Source organism: Cnephaeus nilssonii, assembly GCF_951640355.1.
Source record: "Cnephaeus nilssonii genome assembly, chromosome: 19".
In the NCBI taxonomy this organism is placed as follows: Eukaryota; Metazoa; Chordata; class Mammalia; order Chiroptera; family Vespertilionidae; genus Cnephaeus; species Cnephaeus nilssonii.
In genome coordinates, this window is record NC_137090.1 from 24,938,312 (window position 1) to 24,961,468 (window position 23,157).

At 47.9% G+C, this 23,157-nt stretch overlaps 1 protein-coding gene across 1 annotated transcript; it reads left to right on the plus strand.

The window, feature by feature from the left end:
* Positions 1 to 5,373: 5,373 nt before the first annotated feature.
* Positions 5,374 to 17,051, plus strand: MRPS23 (mitochondrial ribosomal protein S23). The gene is made up of 5 exons (XM_079797920.1): positions 5,374 to 5,479; positions 5,984 to 6,154; positions 13,830 to 13,907; positions 14,105 to 14,231; positions 15,788 to 17,051. Exons 1-5 carry the CDS (start codon positions 5,436 to 5,438, stop codon positions 15,938 to 15,940), a joined length of 573 nt encoding a protein of 190 aa, XP_079654046.1. The 5' UTR covers positions 5,374 to 5,435; the 3' UTR covers positions 15,941 to 17,051.
* Positions 17,052 to 23,157: the final 6,106 nt, after the last annotated feature.

The window sequence follows — 23,157 nt, forward strand, 5'->3', positions numbered from 1 at the left end:
AGTCACTTTTCTGGTACTTTAAATGTTATTTTGCCTAATCCCCATTGATTACATAAAAAATCAATGGTATTACTCCCATTTCACAGATCAGGAAACTGAGTCACAGAAATGTTAAGGTCCTTACTCAACATCATCCTTAGTAAGTGGTAGTACCTGGATTTGAACCCTGGCAGCTGAACTCTAGAACTGGTGCCTAAACACTAAACTATATATTGGGGGGGGGGGCGGGGGAAACAGGTGGTAAGATCTAGAACACCTGCATAGATGCAATTTTTGGAGCACAGAAAGGTCCCCCTGTTTAAAAATATCTCCATAGTGATACATGACCCTACGGTGTGGCTGGAACTCACCTATTAATCATTCTTTATCTGGTTTAGAAAACAATCTCTTATCATTTCCATTAAATGGAAAATATGCTACTGAAAGAGAAGCACATGAACTCCCTTTGCCCATTATCACAGCATAGATTAATTTGTTGGATTAGCTGGCTGGGCCAGCTGGAGGAAAATTTGGAAATTTCTGATGAGTGAGGCCGGAGAGGGGGGTAGAGGGGACTGTGTAAATCTACTGCCACCTGGTGGTTATCTCTCACAAGTGTCAGTCGCTGGCCACCGAGAGGCCAAACATCATTTTTGCAGAAGGAAGACGTGAGTACCTCTTTGGCCTGAGCCAAATAAAGGGAATTGACTCTGTCCACATGTCTTATATTTTGTAAGATTTGCAAAACAAAGATATTTTTGTCCTTGTTTTTTCTTAAAAGGGCCACTAAGCTTATACAAGCTTCAGGCCCCACATAACCAGCATTTCCCCGGCTTGTCATTTCTGTTGAGTAGATGGCCACAATTCCTTATCAGGTCAAAAGGATTACTCCAGAGACTCTGAAGTAAAGAGCTGTGAAGCTCAGTACAAACTCAGCACGAGTCTGCCTTGCTATGACCTTGCTTTTTCAAGTGTGGTCTGTGGATACGGTCACCATTGGCATTAACCTTAGAAACGCAGGGTTTCAGCCTGGCGCATGTGGCTCAGTTGGTTGAGCGTGGTCCCAGGCACCAGGAGGTCGCAGGTCTGGGTTCGGGCTTGATCCCCTGTAAGGGGGTGTGTAGGAGGCAGCTGGTAGAAGTTTCTCATCGAGATTTCTATCTCCCTCTCTCTTTCCTTCTCCCTTCCTCTCTCTCAAATCAATAAAAACATATTTTTTAAAAAAGGAGAAATGCAGAGTTTCAGTCCTTACTCCAGGCCCACTGAGTCAGAATCTGCATTTCCCAGGAACCCCAGGAGGTTCGGTTGCTTTGCCTTTCACAAGAAAAGAAGGGCCCGCACCACACCAGCCCAGCACTGCCTGGCTTCAAGGGTCTCCACCCGCTGGGAAAACTCCAGCAGAGCGATTTCAATAACAAAAGGCCAGAGTGTTGCTCCAGCTGGGATACTCTGGCTCCTGTTTCCTTGGCTACAAAAGAAGCCACAAGCATACAGACCTCCCAGGGCAGGTGTAGGTCTCTACAGTGCTTCTCTCTCCTCTGCCTGAACTCATTCTCCTTGGGGGCAGAGCTGTTGTTTGCTGAAGAAATGAATGGCAGCCATGTGAAAATGTCTTGCAAATTGCTAGGTGTGATTTAATGGTAGGTGTGATTCAATAAATTGTGATTTATTGCTCTTAAGCATCGTGGAATGGTCAGAAATAATGATCATCACTCCTCTTTAGTGAGCAGTTACTACCAGCAGCACTGCTCTAAGCACTCTGCAGGTATTAACCCACTGACTCCTCCCTCCAAGGCTACATGGTGGGTGCTATGATTACGCCCATTTTACAGATGGCCAAGCCGAGGCCCAGAGGTTTGTAAAAGAGATCTGTCCATCAGTGAGGCACAGAGGACAGCCAGAACTGGAAATGCCATTCAACCACAGCTTTGGGTAAGACCTCCAGGAAAGACGGCTGGATGTGAGTAGGCAGCAAGGGAGGACTGAGCTGGCTGCATCTTCGTTTATTCTAATTTGGCTTTATTCGTCCATGCTGTTCGCTAGAAAACTCTTTCGAAGAGCCAGCTCTGAGCCAGACTGGGTGTGAGAGGCAGAGATAAGAGCCCTGATTCCTGCCCTCAGAGAGGCCCAGTTAGATAGACTCAGACAAGTAAACAGAGTTACAACACCAAATTGTGAGAGAGATAAGCTGAGGGAGGGAGGGAGAGAGCAGGTCCTGGGGACACACTCACCCAGTCTGGCTGAGTGTCTGCAGCCTAGAGGCGAGATACCTTCCGAATACCTTCCTCCTTCCCCCGAGTCCTCCTGCTCCTCGCATTGTGTGTGGAATATGCTAGTATACGATTGTATTCCTCTTCTTTGAAAGCAACAGCTGATTTCCCCTGATCCTGGCTTTCTGCCAAAGGTGAGTAGCAATATTAATGATTTCATCAATATGCTGGGATTTCCACTTACCAAAGCTGTTCTGCTATTGGGGATGTTCTTCCTCTTTTTGTCAGACAAACTCCCCGGGGGCATATTTACAAAGATGTGGGCACAGTGTAGGGAAGCCACAAGGGATGGCCTAGACTCCAAGGCTAGTAGCGGAGGGGCACAGTTTGCTGTGTCCAAGTCTGAAGGGACAAGGTAGGAACAGTGACTGGAACCTGGTGAGAGAGAGCTGTGTGAAGAGGCTGTGTGGTGGGAGCTGGGACTTTGTGTTCCTGGACTGTGTGGGGAGGGATTCAGGGGAGCAGATTTTGGCTTCACTCTCCTGCTTCCTGCCAATGCCTCCCACTGGTAGTACCAACTGGAACTCAACTAGAAACAGAGGGCAAGGGGCTGGGTGGGGTGGGGGTGCAGTCCATACAAGTCAGCCTCCTGGGACACAGGACAGGGAGAAGGGTACAGAATACGTGGGGATCTAGGTGGGCGAATGAACTTACCAATGTTATGGGCTTACCCATGTTACGGGCTGAATGGCGCCCCTCAAAAATTCTTATGTTGAAGTAAATCCTAGCCCCCAGCACCTCAGGGTGTAACTGTGGAGACAGAATCTTTAGAGAAAATTCTTGCTTTGAAATTCCTCCCCTATTGAGGGTTTGGGTCTTTGGGTTTCCTCCCTGAACTTGGAATAAACCCTTCTAATTCCTTAGCGGCGGTCACCGCAGTGGCCTCTGGGGGACAGGCCTGAGTGGGAGAAGGGAAGTGTGTTTGTGGTCTGGGCTGACAAGTAGCTCTGATTTGGACAGAATTAGAAACTTGTTATGAGGCCTGGGAAGACTATATTTAGCTGGGAGTGTGTTTGCTCTCCCTCCAGCACAGTCTTGTAGACCTTCCTAGGACTGGGAGACGGGAGCCTCCACACTTAGCCCAGTGGCCAGAGCTGTGTTCTCTCTTCTCTGTTCCAAAGGGCCCTGAGGCAGCAGTAACACACACCTCTCAGTTTAGTCCCCGGCCTCAAATCACCCTGTTCCCTGCTATTGGGGTCAATTTTGCCTGACCTCCTCTGCTAACCAGTCTCCAGCTCAAGGCACAGCTGAGGAGGCAGTGTGGCATTCTGGGAAGCCTGGCTGTGTCAGTTACCTATCAGACAAGTTACTTAACTCCCTAAGGCTTCACTTTCTAATCTATAAATAAGATAATAATAGCCACTTAGTGGGTGGGTGTGTGGATTCTGTAAGATAACACAAGCACTAACTACTCATCACACATTCCTTTCCTCCTCCTCTCCAGCCTCCCACAGAGCAGGAAGACTGGGATAACTTGATGCTCTTTCTTGCTGACAAAGATGATGGGCTCCTGGGAGACATATTATGCGTATGTGATTCAAAAGTTCAAATATAAATACAAACTCTTTACAGGTCAAACTCAGGGGGTACATAAAGAAAAAAATTCTCCCTCCCCTCCTGCAATTTTATTGGAGATAACCCATATTCATAGCCTTGTGTGACCTTCCACAAGTTTCCTCATACAAACACAAACACATACACTGCAAAGTGTTTTCCTTTGTCTTTTAATAGGTTAGGGTCCCCCTAAAGGTGTTTCTCTGAAACTTCCTTTTTTTGTTTAACTATAAGTCATGGGCATTCATCTAGGTAAATATATAGATGAAATAAGTCGTTTAATAGCTGTATAGGATTCCATAGAATATATGAAGCATGTTTTTCCAGCCATTTCCCATTAGCCACACTTATTATTATTATTATTATTATTATTATTATTATTATTTGTTTTTTGCCACCACAAACAATGCTACAAATGACGATCCCTGCACCAATATCCCCATGAAATTGTGCTTTAATTTCTATGGGGGTGCTGTACCCGAAGTATGGTTATTGGGCCGAAAGATAAGCCTGACAGGTTACTTTCCCCAGATTATCCAGTTTCCTTCTTGGAATTTGTTCCGCACACTCTTACTTTTCAAGCTCCAAGGAGGAGCTAGGCAGCAACGCCTCCTCCGGGGAGGAAACATTAGTTGCTGGCAGCATCCTTATTAGAACGGATGCAGGTGGCGCCCCAGGGCCCAAGGGTTTAGTGGGTAGCGCTAAACAGCAGGAGACGGAGGCTTGGGCTCCATGTGACCCTGGGCAAGCGGCTCCCCTCCCCGGGCCTCGGCTTCCTTTTGCGTAGTCTGTGACTCCAGCCAAAATTGGCACAGGTGGGGCCTCGTGCTGGAGGCCTCCTGGTGGCTCCCCTAACACGTGGGCTGCGTCTCCCACCTTCCTCCTCGTCATCTGTCCCACCTAAGAGGAGTGGCCTCATTGAGGCCAGACAGGGTAAAGCAGCCACTAGAATTTATTTTTTTTTATTGAGGTATTATATGTGTACATATCTTACCATTGCCCCACCCCACCCCACACCCATACATGCCCTCACCCCCCCCCCGAGTTTTGCGTCCATTGGTTATGCTTATATGCATGCATACAAGTCCTTCGTTTGATTTCTTATCTCCCCCACCTCTCCCTAACCTTCCCCCTGTAATTTGACAGTCTGTTTGATGCTTTACTATCTCTGTATCTATATTTTTGTTTATCAGTTTATAATGTTCTTTATTATCCATAAATGAGTGAGAACATGTGGTATTTTTCTTTCATTGACTGGCTTATTTCACTTAGCATAATGTTCTCCAATTCCATCCAGGTTGCTGCAAATGATGAGAATTCCTTCTTTTTTATGGCAGCATAGTACAGCCACTAGAATTAATCCCTCCCCTCGATCGGTCATTTACAGCTTCTGCCCCTTCTGGCTCGGCTGTCAAGTGCTCCAGTCTGAACCTGGCCAGGAGCCGAGAAGCGCGCCAGTTCGGCCAATCCTTTGCTTCTGCCTGGCTCCGCCCCCCCCCCACCCCCCCGGCTGGGCCGCTGGTGTAAGCCCTGGATCCACCGCTCGGCCAGCAACTTCGCCGCCTTCGCCCGCCGCCGCTGGCGCTTCCGGTTCCGGTAGCCACTAACGGCGCTGGGTCAGAGGCTGCGGCCATGGCGGGCAGCCGGCTGGAAACGGTGGGCAGCATTTTCTCGCGGTGCGTGCTCGGAGCCGGGACGGGCTGAGGGTGCCTCGGCCGGGCGGGGGCTCAGCTTGGGTGGGTGTGAGCCGGGCAGGCGAAGCGTTCTCCCGGTGCGGTGTCTGAGCCGGGGGAGGCCTGTCGGTGCTTTCTCCTGCTTCTCAACGGTGGTGCTGGAGGATGTCACTCCTTGACCTTCTTACCTTTCACGTTCAAGATTGCACCTCGCCCTTCCCCGAGCGGAGGTCTCTAGGAAGAGGCGGCTGGGTCTGGCCGAACCTTCTTTGCCTTGGACGTGACGGGAATGGGGCGAGGGAGTGGGCTGCGCTCCCGGATATGGAAGGGCTTAACCCTCTGAGCTTGGTTAGGCCGGTGTGGAACGTGGAAATACCTTACCTGTAGGCGGGGAACGCCCCTGCTCTGCCCTCCTGACGGCTCCGTGATCTGGTGCTGTCTCAGACTGTGACTAGGCTGATTCAGGCTGTGGTAACGGACTGACCTTCCTTATTTTCCTTCCTTAAGGACGCGGGACCTCATGCGGGCTGGGGTATTGAAGGAGAAGCCCCTCTGGTTCGACATATATAGCGCCTTCCCCCCGCTGAGGGAGCCCGTCTTCCGAAGGCCCCTCTTGCGGTACGGCAAAGCCAAAGCTGACATCCAGGACATCTTCTACCACGAGGATCTGATTAGAGCGTGAGTGCCATAGGGTGGGTGCGCGGGGAACTGCAGAAGGGGAGGTCTGGCAACTTAAATAGACACTGAGTCAGGGCTTGCCCTATGGAGAAGGTCTGGTACATTTAGCAAAACGAGGGAATCAATTCCTTCCCCCATGTGAGAGAGACAGGAGTTTTTTTTTGTGTTTGTTTTTGTTTTTGAGCATGCAAGAGTTTATTCTTGTGCATATTATTTTTTTAAATTTCTTTATTGATTAAGGTATCACATATTTGTCCTCGTTCCCCCATTCCCATCCCACACCCCTCCCCACACATGCCCCCACCCCCCTGTTGTCCTTAACCGCTGGTTAGGCTCATATGCCTGCACACAAGTCCTTTGGTTGATCTCCCCCTTTACCCCCACCCTTCCCTACCCTCCCCCCGAGGCCCGACAGTCTGATCCATGCCTCCTTGTTTCAGGGTCTGTTCTTGTTCATCAGTCTATGTTGTTCATTATTTCCCCTAGATAAGTGAGATCATGTGCTATTAGAAATACACTTATAAGAACCGAAAATGAGACAAGCAATAATGGTTATGGTGACAGGCAAATGAATCAGTGTGTAGTGAGTTTCTTTCTGGGCCAACAGTTCTTTTGAGACCCAATTTCAATGTCCAACAGTTCCTTATGTGTACATGTCAGCACTGACATTTCAGTTCTGGATGGTGGACAAATGGTGGTAATGCAGGTCTGACTCTGTCCGGTTTGGTCCTGGGCAATCTGCAGTGATGCACAGCTGCTAACTGCTAGTATGGGAAGGCCACATCAGCGTCTTCCATCTCTGGACTGCTTCTCTTCTGTCTTCATGGCTGGAGTAGTCCTGTCGATTCCTCTCTTGCTGGAATCCACATGGTCTCGGAGTTGTTTTCTGAAAATATACAAACATATTCTCAACCAAAGGTTAATAAAGGAATATTTTCTATAAATTTGACTGGGGATCCTTTTTCAATTTTTGCCCAAATGATTTTCCTCTGGCTTGTTTTATCACCTTGTGTGTTTTTCATGGGTGTCTTGCTTTTAGCCTTACAATTAATTTTCTAAAGTATTAATTTTCTAGATGTAATTTACTTACAGGATATTTTTCCTTACATGATATTCCTCTACTATCCCCTCCTTTTTTGATTTAAATGTTAGGAGGCTTTTGAAAATTTTATAATGTAGTCTTGATGGCTTTTAAATTTTAATTTTTTGCACTATAATATTACTGTTTTAGGTTCATTATATGGTGCACAATTTTATCATGAGATGAAATACCAATAAAAATTTTAGTTGACACTTTAGGAACACCTTTTTGTCCGGTACAATTAATTTTTCTAGAATATTCACTTGTTTCAACTAGCCAATTTAAATTTGCCTGAAAACTTGACTACTATTTTACTGTCAAATTTATTACTCTAACAATAATCTTGTTTTACCCTGTAAATATTGGTGGAAGGGATTATTTGCCTTCTTGAGTAGGTCCTGAGCATTCCTGGTGGTAGGCTGGATTTAGATATCGTAAACCCACTTCCCCACACCGTGGGTACAAGGCAACTCAAACAATTCTTGTTGGAGTGAGAGGGCAGCTGCTGTCGGCCAAGTCTCTGTCGGTCACCTGGGTCCTGATCTGAGCTGGGCATGGGAAGCACAAAGCAGCCATGGGGGCAGGAGACCTCCCTCAGAAGGGGCTAGGATTCAGGCCCCTGCAATGTTGGGGGGGTGAGGGTCTGTGCCCCACCTCTGTTGATCCCCAAATTCTCTCTTGATGGCCCCTCTGCGACTGTGCCTGTCTTAGGTTGTTCCTTCCTTGAGGAATCTTACCCGTCTCTGGCTAACCAGCCATCCTCTGGGGCCAAGCAGGGTGACGTGAGGTTCAGTTCTGTCTCCTTGGTAGCCTATGCCCCTATGGCCTCCATGCCCAGCACCTGCCTTGGGATCCCCTCGCCTGCTGGCGGGGCCCCAGCACTGATCACATATCTTTTGGAACCCAGGTTTCTTCTCCAGGGAGGGCTCAGTTCGCCCTACTGGGTGAGAGACAGATCCATGGCACCAGTCATCACGAGACTTCAACCTCGACATGAACAGAGAGCTCATGCAACAGCTGTGAGCAATTGAATTGTGAGAAGAGGGTCTCTCTTGGCCTAAAGGGTAAGAGGGACCCATATAGAATGCTCAGGTGCCCTCCCAGGAGGCCCTCTACCCAATGAAAAGGGTTAAATCCTTACATGTCCTTTTTAAATTGCTGCCAGACATTCAAAGAATTAGTTTGTATGTTTGCTTGGGATAATTGTATATTATGCTGTAGTAATTCTAAAGTATCAAGAGATGTGTTAAGTTTGTCTCCAAGCACCAAACAGATGACTTTTTTTATTTTATTTATTTTTTATCCCCAAGGGTGCGAGGAACTATTATAAGTACTGGGGGTGATCCAAATCTGGGAATAAATTTTAATGACAGTGTAGGATAAAATCATGTAAGGATATTCTTTGTTCTAGTCCATGGAAATTCCCTTTCAAACTGGCTGTCCATTTCTTTTTATATAGACAAGGTCTTAGTTACATTTTCTGCACCTCTACCGGGGGCACGTAGTGATAGTAGTGACTCCCTTTCTTTGGTGTCCACACAAGCCAGAAACCTCTCTTTAATTGTACATACAAAGGAGCATTGTTTTGATTTCGTGTCATACAAAAGGGAAGCTGGGTGGAGACCCCTGTGTATTTATACTTTCTTGCCCCACCCATGGACCTCCTAGATGTCCAGGGTGTTTGGTATTATTGGTAACTACATTAGTCAGAGGATCAGCCCACGTAATGGGTCTTACCCATGAAGGGTCAGGAGCATAAGATCAAAATACTTACCCTCTTGTCCCAGGTAAAATTACCGTACATCTGATGATTGCTAGCGTGGCTAGAAAGGCGTTCTCAGGCATTCTTGGGTTTCTGGTTACCTCACAATTTCTTCCCTGAGGTTTGATGTTCTGATTGATGTTTCTCTGTTTCTGGATCTATTTTTCCCCCCATCAGTTTATGTTGTTCATTATATTCCACAAATGAGTGAGATCATGTGATATTTATCGAGACAGGAGTTTTGAGAAGTAGAATATGGAGTCCAGCAATTGACTGATCATTGCAGTTACTTGTTTCTGCACATCTGTTTTGCATCAGGCACATGCTAAGCACTTAACAGTCATCTTGTTTAGGCCTTACTCTAACCCTGCAAGGTAGGTATCCTTCTCTCCATTTTAGTCATGTGGCCTCTGAGCCTTACAGAGGGCAACAAACTGGGAGTTCACTGACAGAGCCCTTTCCCTCAGATACTTGTCAGCTCGTTTTACACTGGGAATTGGTAAGGTTTCTTTTCTGTTAAATGTTAAGATCAGAGGTTGTGCCTAACTGAAGTTAATATATATTCCTTATCCTTACCCCTATTCCTGGGTGTAAGAAAACAGAATTTATAGTTATATTCTCTATTGAAGTCCAGGCACCTTTCATTTGAGGGTGTTTTTCCTCCCCACACAACACTCCTTTGAGGTAGGAAAACAAGTATCTTCTTGCTCTACTTGGAAATTTTCAGGATAGGACACAAGATCTTTGTGGTATTAAGTACTTTTTCAACACCTTTTCTGCTCAGGTGCATTGGATGCACATGGTCAGCATGCTTTCCAGGTTCATTTATACCAGTGATGGGCAACCTTTTGAGCTTGGTGTGTCAAACTTCGCCAAAAAACTGAGCATTAACTCGGGTAGTGTGTCACTTTGAGGAAAAAACATTATTTTGCAAACTAGAGGCCTGGTGCACGAAATTCGTGCACAGGGTTGGGGTGTCCCTCAGCCCAGCCTGCACCCTCTCCAATCTGGGACCCCTCAAGGGATGTCCGACTGCCTGTTTAGGCCCGATCCTACTGGTAGGATCGGGCCTAAACGGGCAGTCGGACATCCCTCTCACAATCCAGGATTGCTGGCTCCGAACTGCTTGCCTGCCTGCCTTCCTGATTGCCCCTAACCACTTCTGCCTGCCAGCCTGATCACCCCGTAACCACTCTCCTGCCAGCCTGATCAATGCCTAACTGTTCCCCTGCCAGCCCAGTCATCCCCAACTGCCTTCCCCTGACAGCCCGGTCACCCCCAAATGCTCTCCCCTCCTATTACCTCTTTAGTAGATAGGGTTTTTTTCTTTAACATATTGGACTGTGTACCTGCCGTGGTCTTCACAAACCAGTAAAAATGTAAACCCAAACTAAAAGTGTCATAAAATAAACTTAAACAGGAATTTCATGAGACCTTAGAAAGGTGATATGATGTGGTTGTTTCTTTCTTTTTTCTTTCTTTCTTTTTCTTGATGTTTCAACTTTTGTCCTTTCTTTCTTTTTTCCTTTTATTCCTTTTCTGTCCTCTCTTTCTCTTAACTTTTCCATTGGTAGAATTGTCAGTACTTGAATCTGTCTTGCTTCCAGAAGACAAAGAAGAGGGAAACACACAGTCATCTGAAGAAAAGATGATCTATGATGGGATCGGTGGTGTTTCTGGTTTTGTTCTTTTCCCGGTTTGATTGTCATTTCTGCCGGCCCCGGCATCTTCAGGACTTGTGCGTGGGCACTTCTTATTCATGTCTACAAAACCTCCCTGCCGTGGTGAAAACTGTAGGGGAAAAGGCCTTCCTGGGTGGGCTCAAGCCCTGCCCAAGGTGCTGAGGAACCAGGGTGGGGAGCACTCTGCACTGCCGCTGCAGAGCCAACCTCCGGACCTCGGGGTACTCTCCAGTAATGTAACTGCAATCTCCAGGTTTGCCTTCAGAAATTAGTTGTAAGTTACTTCCGATGTGAAACCCTACCTCAGACATTTCCATGTGGTTCCTAAAGATTTTAAACAAAACCCATTTACCTCCCTAACCTGGTCAGAACTTTCTACCTAATGGGAGAGGTTTGCTGGGCAGCATCGCCCAGATATCACCACCCATCTCGAATCACTCGGCTGGCAGCAAGGGAAGTTCCAAGGCTATAGTGTGTGTGGGGGATCACTCCATGGGGGTGCAGCCTGACACCCCAGGCTGCCTCTTGGAGGGAATAGCTCTGGGGGGCACGGCTGCCTCCCAGGCCTACACCCCCCAGCTGCAGATGGGAGCTGATCTCAGAGGGGGCAGGGTGGGGGGTGGGGAGGGAGGTGTATGGCCCACAGCCCAGGCTGGGACAGGCAGCAGACGGCTCCTGCCATGCACGGGAACCTCGCAGGCCCAATGCCGAGGCCGCTGTGGGCAGCTGATCGCGCCGGCCTTGTGCAGTCGCCTCCCAGACCCACAGCCCGGGCCTCGGCAGGCAGCTGATTGTGCACGCTTTGCACAATGTAACTGCAATGTCCAGACCAGACGCACGGCCCTCCCAGACCCACGGCCTGGGTTGCGGAGGGCAGCTGATGGAGGTGGCCATGTGCGGGCGCCTCCCAGACCCACGGCCCGGGTCGCGGAGGGCAGCTGATGGAGGCTGCCGTGCGCGGGCGCCTCCCAGACCCACGGCCCGGGTCCAGGCAGGAAGCCGATGGAGGCAGCCGTGCACGATCGCCTCCCAGACACACGGCCCGGGTCCAGGCAGGAAGCCGATGGAGGCGGCCGTGCACGATCGCCTCCCAGACACACGGCCCGGGTCCAGGCAGGAAGCTGATGGAGGCGGCCGGTCTTGGAGGGCAGCTGATGGAGGCGGCCGGTCTTGGAGGGCAGCTGATGGAGGCGGCCGTGTGTGGCGCCTCCCAGACCCACGGCCCGGGTCGGGGCAGGCAGCTGATGGAGGCTGCCGTGCGCGGGCGCCTCCCAGACCCACGGCCCGGGTCGCGGAGGGCAAGTGATGGAGGCGGCCGTGCGCGGGCGCCTCCCAGACCCACGGCCCGGGTTGGGGCAGGCAGCTGATCATGGCGGCCATGTGCAAGCGCCTCCCAGACCCACAGTCCAGGTCCCGGAGGGCAGCTGATCATGGCGGCCATGTTCAAGCATCTCCCAGACCCATGTCCCGGGTTGGGCGGGCAGCTGATTATGGCGGCTGTGCAAGGGCGCCTCCCAGACCCATGGCCAGGTTCAGGGCTAGGAGAGGATCTGGCCGGAGGGCAAAGCCGCCTCCTAGGCCAACAGGCTGGGCTGCTCGCTTCCTTCTCTCAGCGGCAGCCTTCCCTGGGACTGGGGGACTCCTGCGGGCCTGAGAGGACTGGGCGCCGCCATCTTGTGTCTATGGGCGCCACCATTTTTGTCGCGGAGTGATGGTTAATTTGCATATTACTCTATTATTAGATAGGATGTTTCATCCTCAGGAGCAGCAAATGTTTCATCCTCGGCATGCGACCGCCTCAGCGGCCGCGTGTCATCAAAAATGGCTATGCGTGTCAACACGCGTGTCATAGGTTCGCCATCACTGATTTATACATTAAAATAATTTATGTGACAGGACAATGTGGAATATTTTGTAGCTCTCTTTTACTACTATCAATGCCAAAATAGTAACACCTTGTATTTAAATAGTTTTTGAACATATATCTTTGTGGCTTTTGGGGGGCGGGGGTGTGATGGTGTTTTATATTTTTAAGAACTTACAATAACAAAATAAATTCTAGAGGTATCAAAACCTAGATGTGAAAAAATGAAATCATAAAAGTAGTAGAAGAAAACATGGGAGAACTTTACAAATAGTCTGAGTGATTAAGACCTTTCTAAGAATGACATAAAACCCAGAAGCCATAAATGAAAATATTAAAATTTTCTGCATAAAGAGTGTACCATAAGCAAAATAAAAACTCAGCCTATATACTGGGGGAAATTTTGCAGCATGTATGACAAAGGGCTAATATCTTATTTTTACTGCTATAAAGTTTGCATATAAGTCAATAAGAGAAAGACCACCAAATGGAAATCAGCAAAGGCATGGACAGGTTGCAGAAAAAAATCTTTATTGTTGCTTTTAAACATGACAAGATACTCAGTCTGTTTCATAAGAAAAGACAAGACTACCATGAGTTATAATTTTTACCTATCAAGTTAACAAAGACCATAAAGTTGGAAAATATAATTTGGTCAGGGGAAATAGACATTGTCATATTTACTGGTGTGAGTGTAAATTGGCACAAATGCTTTGAAAAGCATTTTGGCAATTGTGCATACTTTTACCTAATAACATTTTTATGAATTTATTTCACAAACTTATTTGCACAATGCACTAAGAAATAAGTTGCAGTACTGTCTAGAGTAGCAAAGGACTGGAAATAATCTATGTGCATTGATTTAAAATGACCTCTAAGAAATATTAACTAAGAAAAAGACAAGATATGGAATAGTGCTTGCTATCCTTGAGTTTAAAAAATGTGGCTGGAAATGGAATGATAGATGCCTATATGCTTGTATATTAGTGGAATATTCCTGGATGGATACACAAGCAACTGAGTAGTGTTACCTCCTGGGAAGGGAACTGGGGAGTTGAGGTGCAGAGGTGAGGAGGAGTGTTCCTTTTCCCTGGATGCCTTTGTGTAACGTTTGACGTATTTACTATGTGCATGCGTTAATTAAAGACCAAAACCAAAAATTGTTAGGCTTAGGCTATGTAGGTGATGTTATAATTAACTCCTCAGGGCCTAGCAGTTATATCTTGGTTTGTTCTTGGCCATGATCTATAATTGGAGACTTATATGGTGCTGTTTGTATTTCCCAGGAAATTTTATTCAGCCTATGGATCTGGTCAAAAAGCTTTTGATCTGTTCAATCCAAACTTCAAGTCTACCTGTCAACGGTAAGCCATTTTATAAGCCCTGGGTGAGTTATTATTTTATTTTTAAGAATTTAGTTACCAGCTTGAGTTTTGTTGAATTGCACTAGAGAACAATGTTCCTATAAGGAGGTCTGTTAAGGAAATGCTTTACACAGTGTAACAGCATGTCTTGACACTCTCAGTATACAGACCTTAGACGTGACTGTTTGGAATTCCAGGTTTGTGGAGAAGTACTTGGAGCTACAGAAACTTGGAGAAACAGATGAAGAGAAATTATTTGTGGAAGCAGGGAAGGCTTTATTGGCAGAAGGTGTCATTTTAAGACGAGTAGGAGAAGCAAGGGCTGTGAGTATTTTATTATCAAAACTAGAGGCCCGGTGCACGAAATTCGTGCACGGAGAGGGGTTGTCCCTCAGCCCAGTCTGTACCCTCTCCAATATGGGACCCCTCAAGGGATGTCCAACTGCCCGTTTAGGCCCGTTTAGGGCAGTCGGACATCCCTCTCACAATCCAGGACTGCTGGCTCCCAACTGCTTGCCTGACTGCCTTCCTGATCACCCCCTAACCACTCTGCTGCCAGCCTGTTTGCCCCCAACTTCCCTCCTCTGCTGGCCTGGTCACACTTAACTGCCCTCTCCTGCAGGGTTGATCACCTCCAACTGCCCTCCCTTGCAGGCCTGGTCCTTCTCAACTGCCCTCCCTTGCAGGCCGGGTGCCTCCCAACTGCCCTCTCCTGCTGGCCATCTTGTGGTGGCCATCTTGTGTCCACATAGGGGCAGGATCTTTGACCACATGGGGGCAGCTATATTGTGTGTTGCAGTGATGATCAATCTGCATATTACTCTTTTATTAGATAGGATAGAGGCCTGGTACAGGGGTGGGGGCCAGCTGGTTTGCCCTGAAGGGTGTCCTTGATCAGGGTGGGGTTCCCTTGGGGCATGGGGCGGCCTGAGCAAGGGGCCTGTGGTGGTTTGCAGGCCGGCCACGCCCCCTGGCAACCCAAGGGGAGGCCCTGGTATCTGGAATTTATTTTCCTTCTACAATTGAAACTTTGTAGCCTGGAGCGGAGCCAAACCTGGGGCTCCCTCCGAGGCCGGCAGCCATTTGTGCAGGGGTTATAATTGAAACTTTGTTGCCTTAAGCAGGTGGGCCCGGCCAGGGTGTGCGGAAAGCTTTGCTTTCCCTGTTGCCGGCGGCAACCCTGGCCTGCTCTCTCAAGCTCCATTCTGCCACCATTTGTTTGAATTTGTTTACCTTCTATAATTGAAACTTTGTAGCTTGAGTGGAGGCTTAGGCCTGGCAAGGGCAGGGGAAAGTTTGGCTTCCTCTGTTACCTAGGAAACCTTGCTCTCTGTGGCTGTAGCCATCTTGGGTTGGATTAATTTGCATGCTCGCTCTGATTGGATGGTGGGCGTGGCTTGTGGGTGTGTCAGAGGTATGGCCAATTTGCATATTTGTCTATTATTAGGTAGGATTGTTATTAAGATTGTCTACTTGTCAGATTAAAGGAAGGCTTGGTTTTCTTTCCCCAACCTCGGCTCAAGTTCCTGAACTCCAGGTCCAATACTGTTAGATAGAATCTACTGGAGTTTTGTGGTTATGACTGAGACTTGGAACAAGTGAGTTGTCATTAGGTCTTTTGAAATTGTGCTTTTGTAGAGATTTTTATCATGTTTGTTTATAACAGAATTTGACCTGAAATATTTTTAAAAAATATTGTTGAAAGTATTATATACGTTCCCCCCCCCTCCATTGACCTCTTCTAGCCCGCCCTCGCCCTGATCTGAAATATTTATGTTAAATTTTTGAGTCATTGATAATGTGCCTAAATCATATAGCTTCAGTCAAATACTTGAATGAAAATAACATCTTTGTGACATACTTCTGTTTGGTCTTCTAAGCAACAGGACGGTAGTCACGTTTCCAGGAAATCTGAACCCACGGGTGTCAAACTCCAAACTTTGTTGGAAAATATCCAGCCTCTGAAGGAAGTTCAACAGGACCAGCCTTTGGAGGCACCGGAAGAGCAGTCGAAAGGCCCCTCACCTCCCTGAAGAACTTGTATACCACATGTACTGACATCCAACTGTGTTCACTGGATGAATGTTGAACTATTTTCAACAGTTAAGCTGTGTAAATGTTTCTGGATCTCAAAGGCATTATGTTTGCCTTCTTTTAGTTTCTGTTGCTAGGTTGTCATAAAGCTCAGTATCCTGGTTTGAAAGAAGCAGTTGTGAACTTTAGCAGTTAGGATGCTCTTCAATAAAGAATTCCTTAGCTGCTTATAATGTAAGTTTACTTTAACATTGTAAATAGCACCAGGAAACCTTCATAAGTACTGTTTGAATGGGACTCATTCTGAGGTGTTAACATGTGGCTGGCGCCCTGGCTGGTACAGCACCGTTGGGCATCATTCTGCGCACAGAAAGCTTGGCAGTGTGATTCCCGGTCAGGGCTCGATCCCCGGGATCCTAGGGGGTGTGCAAAAGGCAGCCATTCCACGTGTCGCTCTCGCATCGATGTTTCTCTCCCTCTCTCAAAAAATTAAAAGTCTTTAAAAAAACAAAACATATGGGCAGCTGTTTCTTATTCTCTGGTATGTTTCCCTTCTCTGGATCCATCAGACTTTTACTTAAACATATAATGTGGCCCCTTGGTCAGTTGTTTCTGTGTGCAGATAATCTTTGTACTTGCTGCTATAGAACTATTGACCTTCAACTTGAGAGGCCAAGCTGACTTAATGCTTTGCGGTAAGAGTGAGGACCTATCATTGAAAATAGCCAAAGGCCAAAACTATAACTTGAATCTCATGGATTGGCTCTGCTAGAGACAATTAGCACAGGCCTACACATAGTAGGCTTTGTTGAAGGAGTGAATAATTACATTCAGCTCAAGACTGAATCCAGGTGACATCTCTTGGATTGCCAAGAGGGAGCCAGCCAATTCAGATGATGCTCTCCACTTGCCTTCCTGGTGTCAAGCCCGGCTGGTGTGGCTCAGTGGTTGAGTGTTGACCCATGAACCTGGTAGGGGCACATGCCCGGGTTGCGGGCTCAATCCCTGGATGAGGGGGCATACAGGAGGCAGTTGATTGATGATTCTCATCATTGACGTTTTTTATCTCTTCCTCTGAAAAAATAAAAAGTAAGTGGCATATTGCTCTGAGATTGTCCCCTTTGCATTTGTGATCAAGCTGAGTAGGAGAAGTGGTTTTCAGCTGCTGGTAATAAACTGCCTCAGAAATTTCTTATTTTAAAACGTGTAGATTTTCTACCCTGTGTTCTTTGTGTACAGTCACTCTGTCTCCTGGTAGACGAAGGGTGGGACACACAGCTCAGCCTGTACACCTCCTGGCACATGGGTGCTCAGATAATGGAAAGTGAGTGATTACATGAGGCAAAAGCAATTCACAGCCATGTTGCTTCTCTCCCTAATCGCGCCCCCCCCCCAACCCCCCCCCCCTTCCCTTCTCCAACCTTTATCTCTGCAATTCCTCTTGCTTTGGGAATGCTTCCGTTTTAGGTGGGGCAGCACATTTCACCCATTCGACAGCAGGCAACCATTGGTTCCAATGCCGGGCCAGACCTTGGGAGGACTTAGCAGGTGGAGGAGATGGTTCTGTTCAGAGGAACAGTCAGGGGTCACTCGTTACTTCTCTGAACTTGATGTTTCTGGGGCTTAAGGGGCAGTTTCTTATTTTAACCTTTTGCACTCGGATGTCAAGTGTGACTCGACACGGTTAGCATCAGTAGCAGCTCTTTTTATACTCTTGGAATGTATCAATAATTTGAAATATAAAAAAATCCAAATAAATAAGTTTCTATGAAAAGAAACTCCACTTTTTTATTCTACTGCTGCGCTTTGTAAAATCTGGGGTATTTAAAAAATTAAATCCCGAGTAGAATAAAGGAAGTGAGAAAAAAGCAAGCGAGTGCAAAGAGTTAAAAATTAACAGCAATACCATTTGTAACAATATAAATAGGAAATATGTAGAATAAATCTGAGAAAAACGTACAGTGAAAAGTACTAAACATTATAAGACAATTAAAAAAAACATAAAGGGCAGTTTCTTTTCCATAATGTTGAAGAGTTTTAAAAAGCTATTTGTTGCATAATTCTTCAAAAATTATACATGCAATGGTTCAAAATTTAAAGCGACAAGCCAGTCTCCCACCCCTGTCCCCGAGCCACCCATTTTTTCCTCCCCCAAGGCCACTGCTGTCACCATTTCCTTTTTAGAAATATTTTGGGCATATACATGGGGACACTGCATACTGTCCTGTACCTTGCTTTTCCACTTAATATGTCTCTGGAGATCCTTTGTGTGGATCAATCAGTGCCCCATTGACAAAAGCATTGTTTTCATATTTTCTTGTGCTGCAAATAGGCTGGTGTAGCCGGGGGCTGCATTCTTAGCCGTGGTATTGCTGGGTCAAGAGATAGCTCACCTTCAATTTTGTTATTACCCTCCATGGCAACTGTTCACTTAGCCTCCCACCGGCCGTGAATGAAAATGCTTACTCACCAGGACACTCTGATCTTGTTAGCCAGACTGGGACTCACGGGGAAGGCCTGGGCCTGGTAGAAGGGGAGAGACGAAGCCTTAGAGCAAACCTTTTGTTGAATCCCAGTGACCAAAGCCTAGTGCAGTGGTCGGCAAACTCATTAGTCCACAGAGCCGCAGTTTGCCGACCACTGGCCTAGTGGAAGGTGTGGAGTCACTTTGGGAATTCAGAACTCTTCCCACTGTTGGTCCTGGACTCTGTCGTCTGGAGGGAATGGAAGTGGAACCTCCTTGCCTTTAAGGAGCTTAAAATCTAACTGGGAGGACCAGCGTGACTTTCAAAATAATAAGATGAACAGGACCCTTATAGTCAAGATAGGAGAGTATGGTGGAGAGTCCGGGTGAGAGATGGGCCATGGGCTAGTCTGGGGACACTGCACGCAGAGCCTTGAAGGGTGGGCGAAATTTGGGGATTTGAAGTGGCGTGTGTGGCTGCTGCTGCCAGGAGCAACCCCCTGCCACCACTGTCTTTAGAAGCCGTGCCTTCACTGTCCCTTTCACATGGTGTCTCTGCTCAGAAGTTTTACCTAATGTTCACATCACGTCTCAAGCCCCTTATCGAGCCCCTTCCAGACTGCGCTCACTGCACTGCAGCCGGCACGCCTGGCCCACTGTCTGTACTCCTGCCCGGTTTACCGGGTCTTTGTTCCAGAGATGTAGCTACTCTCTCCCACCTCAGAGTGTCAACAAGGGCAGAAGTTCTTACCCACTGAGCCCACGGAGGCATGGCACAGCCTTCCAGGAGTAGACCCTCCACGCGGGTTTTCTGAGCTGAAGGGCGTGTGTCCTGATTACAGTGAAAATTGGCACAAGACGAGGCTGAAGATCTGGGTTCTGGTTCTGGCTACTCTGTTTTTTACTGGTGAGGCCTCGTGCCTGTCACCGTCTCTTGGGCTTCTAGTTAGTATCATGAGAATTAATGGGTATGATGAATGCAAAGCCCACTTGTAAGATATGTGACAGGTGCTTTTATGACTCTTGAGGAGGAGTGGAAAGCAGGTTTGACCAGGTAGGATGGGATCTGATCATGGTGGCCTCCTCAGAAACTCTAAGAGGGATTCAGCTGGGTATAAGAACGTTTGAACGAGGAAGTACTGTCGTGAAAGCAGAGTCAGGTCAAAGGAAGATTTGCCCGGATGTGACATAAAGAATGTGGTTGGGGGAGTGGGCAAGGAGGGCGGGAAGAGGAGACTTTGTTCTCTGAGCAGCCACTCCAGTTGGAGGCAGAGATTCCAAGGTTATAAGCCCGAGTGACCGGATCAATAGCATCACTAACAAACGGGTGGGGAAGAGCTTCAATACTTAACATACTGCGTTAGAGGTGACAGAGCAACGTTCCAGTGGCAGACCGGTGATATGGGTGAGGTGTTGGGAGAAGGGGGAGGAAGCACTGGCGCCAGGAGAACGAGTGAGCTGTCCCAGGGGAGTGTAGAGAGACACAGAGGTTGGGGGCTGAGCCAGGTGAGTGCTCTCAGCTAAAGGGCGGGAGGAACGAGAAAGCCAGCAAAGGAAACAGGTCCCACATCTTCCAACATCGAAATAGCGAGGCCCATGTAAGTGGCCCGGGATTCTCCAGGTTTTAGAGAGTTCTCCTTTTGCTTTTTGCTGGGTAGGCCTGACCCTTGATGTGTGTCCTTAAAAGGCAAGCCCAATTCTTTTTGTAAATTTGTATAATACTTAGTGTTCTCAGATAATGAAAATGTTATTATAGAAAAAAAAAATCGGTGCCTCCCAGGGATTCCTAATTTTGTTAAAATGATACCTTTCTCTACATAAATGATGGCTCGCTACTTAAAAACATTCACTGAGTTCTTTTTTTAAAGAAAGTCATTCCAGTGGGATGATAAGATTTTCTCGGAGGCTAACACTGGTGCCTGCCTCTGCTTTGGGGAATCCCGATGAGGCACACTCCATCCTTCCCAGCTCTCGGCTGTGACCATGCCTGACTCAGAACTGGGCTGGCAGTTCTCCTGACTGCATAGGAGCTAGGGGTATGTGACAGGATGTGGCTGCGATAGCTAACGCCAGCTGGCCTCAGCGAGAGGACTGTAGAGCTAGGAACAAGAGAAGGTGAGTCATGTAAAGGGGGTGGGGTTCTTACTTTGTTCTCTGTGCTCCTGAACTCTATTCCAGAACAGCCAAAAGGTGGAGGACTGACCGGCTAGTTTAGCTGCGTGTTTTGACTCTTCGAGGGTGCTCAGCGAGATGGATGCTGGAGCAGGTTCAGTGAGCAACTTGGTCGAGGTCACCTTGGCTGATGGAGGAAGGGCACCTGCTCTCCTGTGGAAAAGACAAGAAATGGCTTTCCTGTCGCTGCCAGGGTAGCGCTCAGAGTGGCAGGCGGGTCTCTGATTGGATGAGCCCAGCCCTGGAGCAGCATCTGTGGAGATGCTGAGCCAGACAAGTGGTTATTGCCGCAGCACGGAGATGAAAAGGTTGCTAGGGGAAGGCAAAGGAGGCAGGAAGTTAAGTGTTATGTCCCCTACAAAATGCGGCAGCCACTGCCCCCTCCATCTGTGCAGATTACAGAGAGGGGATGCTTGTCGAATGCTAGCTGACAATGAAATTCCATTTTGGGTCTAGTTTTACCCTCGATGGATGCTTTTCCTGGGCTGGAACTTAAATGTCAGTCACCCGACCTTCTAGTGGCTCAGTTCTTTTAATTAAAAGATGCTTCTAAGCACCATCCAGTAGTGGGCCATTTATTATTTATCAAGCATTTCCCTCTCAGCAGTTAGTGAAAGGTCAGTGGCTTCAAGGGATGCTTTGTTTTTGGTGAGCAGCTCAGATGAAAAAGATAGACAATCAATCCCTGCTCCCTCCTGTTTGCTCTGGGGCAGGACACTGTGTAAGAGTCATTGTGGCATTTAGGATCGCAGGCTTCTGAAACATGCAGAACAGTGCATGTGCATCCCTTGCTACTGAATGTTTCTCCAAAAGTAAACACCAGGCAGGTCGTGATTATGGTTAATAATGAGGTATTGATTGTTTGAAAATGTCAGGGCCTGGGCCGTTGGCCCCAGCACCACTAGATGGCGCTGCACTATCATGCTGTTCAACGACAATAATTTTATTTCTTTGCCTCGGGGTACCTCGTCTTTCAAGGTTGGTGAGTGTCCTTGTAAAATAATGTTCTGGCTGAGACTTAGGAAGCTGAGGTCCTGGAGTGTGTAGGATAGGGTAGAGATGGGAGCGGTTAGGCCGCAGGACAAATGACAAAGGCCTGGGGGGTAGCAGGGAGGGGAACCAGCACTGTTTGCACCACAATATGAGCTGGAGAGGAAGGAGCTAACTGTGCTGAGCCCCTGGAGACTGCCCGGAGCAGTGTTTTCTTACCTTCTCCCGGCAGTGACACACATCTGTGAATTTGCTGTGCAGGGCGGAGGGAGGGAGGCAGGGCGGAGTAGTGGAAAAAACCCAGGCCTTGGAGAGAAACCCTGATCGATTGCTTTGTCTTGTGACATTAGGTGAGTGAGTGAATAACTTGAGCCTCAATTTCCTTACCTGTAAAACCGGAACACCAACATCTACCTCATCAAGTTGTTTTATAGATTTAGTGAGAACATGAGCAAAATTCTTGGCACGAGTCAGTCTTTGCTCTCAGTGCTGGAAGGGGTTCAGCAACTGTTGATTCCCATGGGGTGGAGACGAGTGTGCATTGGATTAAAACAGAGAAGAAAGGAAAAAATGGTACTGTGTATCTTTTCAGCAGTCACTAGTTTAACCACTTATCCTTTCTCATCCCCTCCCCGCAAGTAGTTGCTCTCTCCATTATCTTCCTCCAACCTTCTAGTACCAAAGCATCAATCAATCAATCAATTAAAAAAAAAGACAAAGGAGGAAACAAAAGAACATCCTGGGAACTTGTTCATTATTGGAACTTACCATGCTGCTAGCTTTCACTGAAAAATTTGCTTTTATTTAGTTACTAGAGGCCTGGTGCACGACATTCATGCACTGGCGGGGAGGGGTCCCTCAGCCCACTGACCACCAGGGGGCAGCTCCTGCATCGAGTGTCTGCCCCCTAGTGGTCAGTGTGCGTCATAGCGACCAGTTATTTGGCCATTCGGTAGATTTGCATATTAGGGTTTTATTATATAGTACTAGAGGCCCGCTGCACGAAATTCGTGCACGGGGGCGGGGGGTGTCCCTCAGCCCAGCCTGCACCCTCTCCAATCTGGGACCCCTCGAGGGATGTCCGACTGCCCGTTTAGGCCCCATCAGTCGGACATCCCTTTCACAATCCAGGACTGCTGGCTCCCAACTGCTTGCCTGCCTGCCTTCCTGATTGCCTCTAACCACTTCTGCCTGCCAGCCTGATCACCCCCTAACCACTCCCCTGCCAGCCTGATCGACGCCTAACTGCTCCCCTGCCAGCCCGATTGCCCCTAACTGCCCTCCCCTGCAGGCCTGGTCAACCCTACCTGCCCTCCCCTGCAGGCCTGGGTCTCCCTCAACTGCCCTTCCCTGCAGGCCTGGTCACCCCCAACTTCCCTCCCTTGCAGGCCTGGTCCCTCCCAACTGCCCTCCCCTGCTGGCCTGATCACCCACAACTGCCCTCCTTTGCAGGCCTGGTCCCTCCCAAATGCCCTCCCCTGCTGGCCATCTTGTGGCAGCCATATTGTGTCCACATGGGGGCAGCCATCTCGTGTGTTGGAGTGATGGTCAATTTGCATATTACTCTTTTATTAGATAGGATAGAGGCCT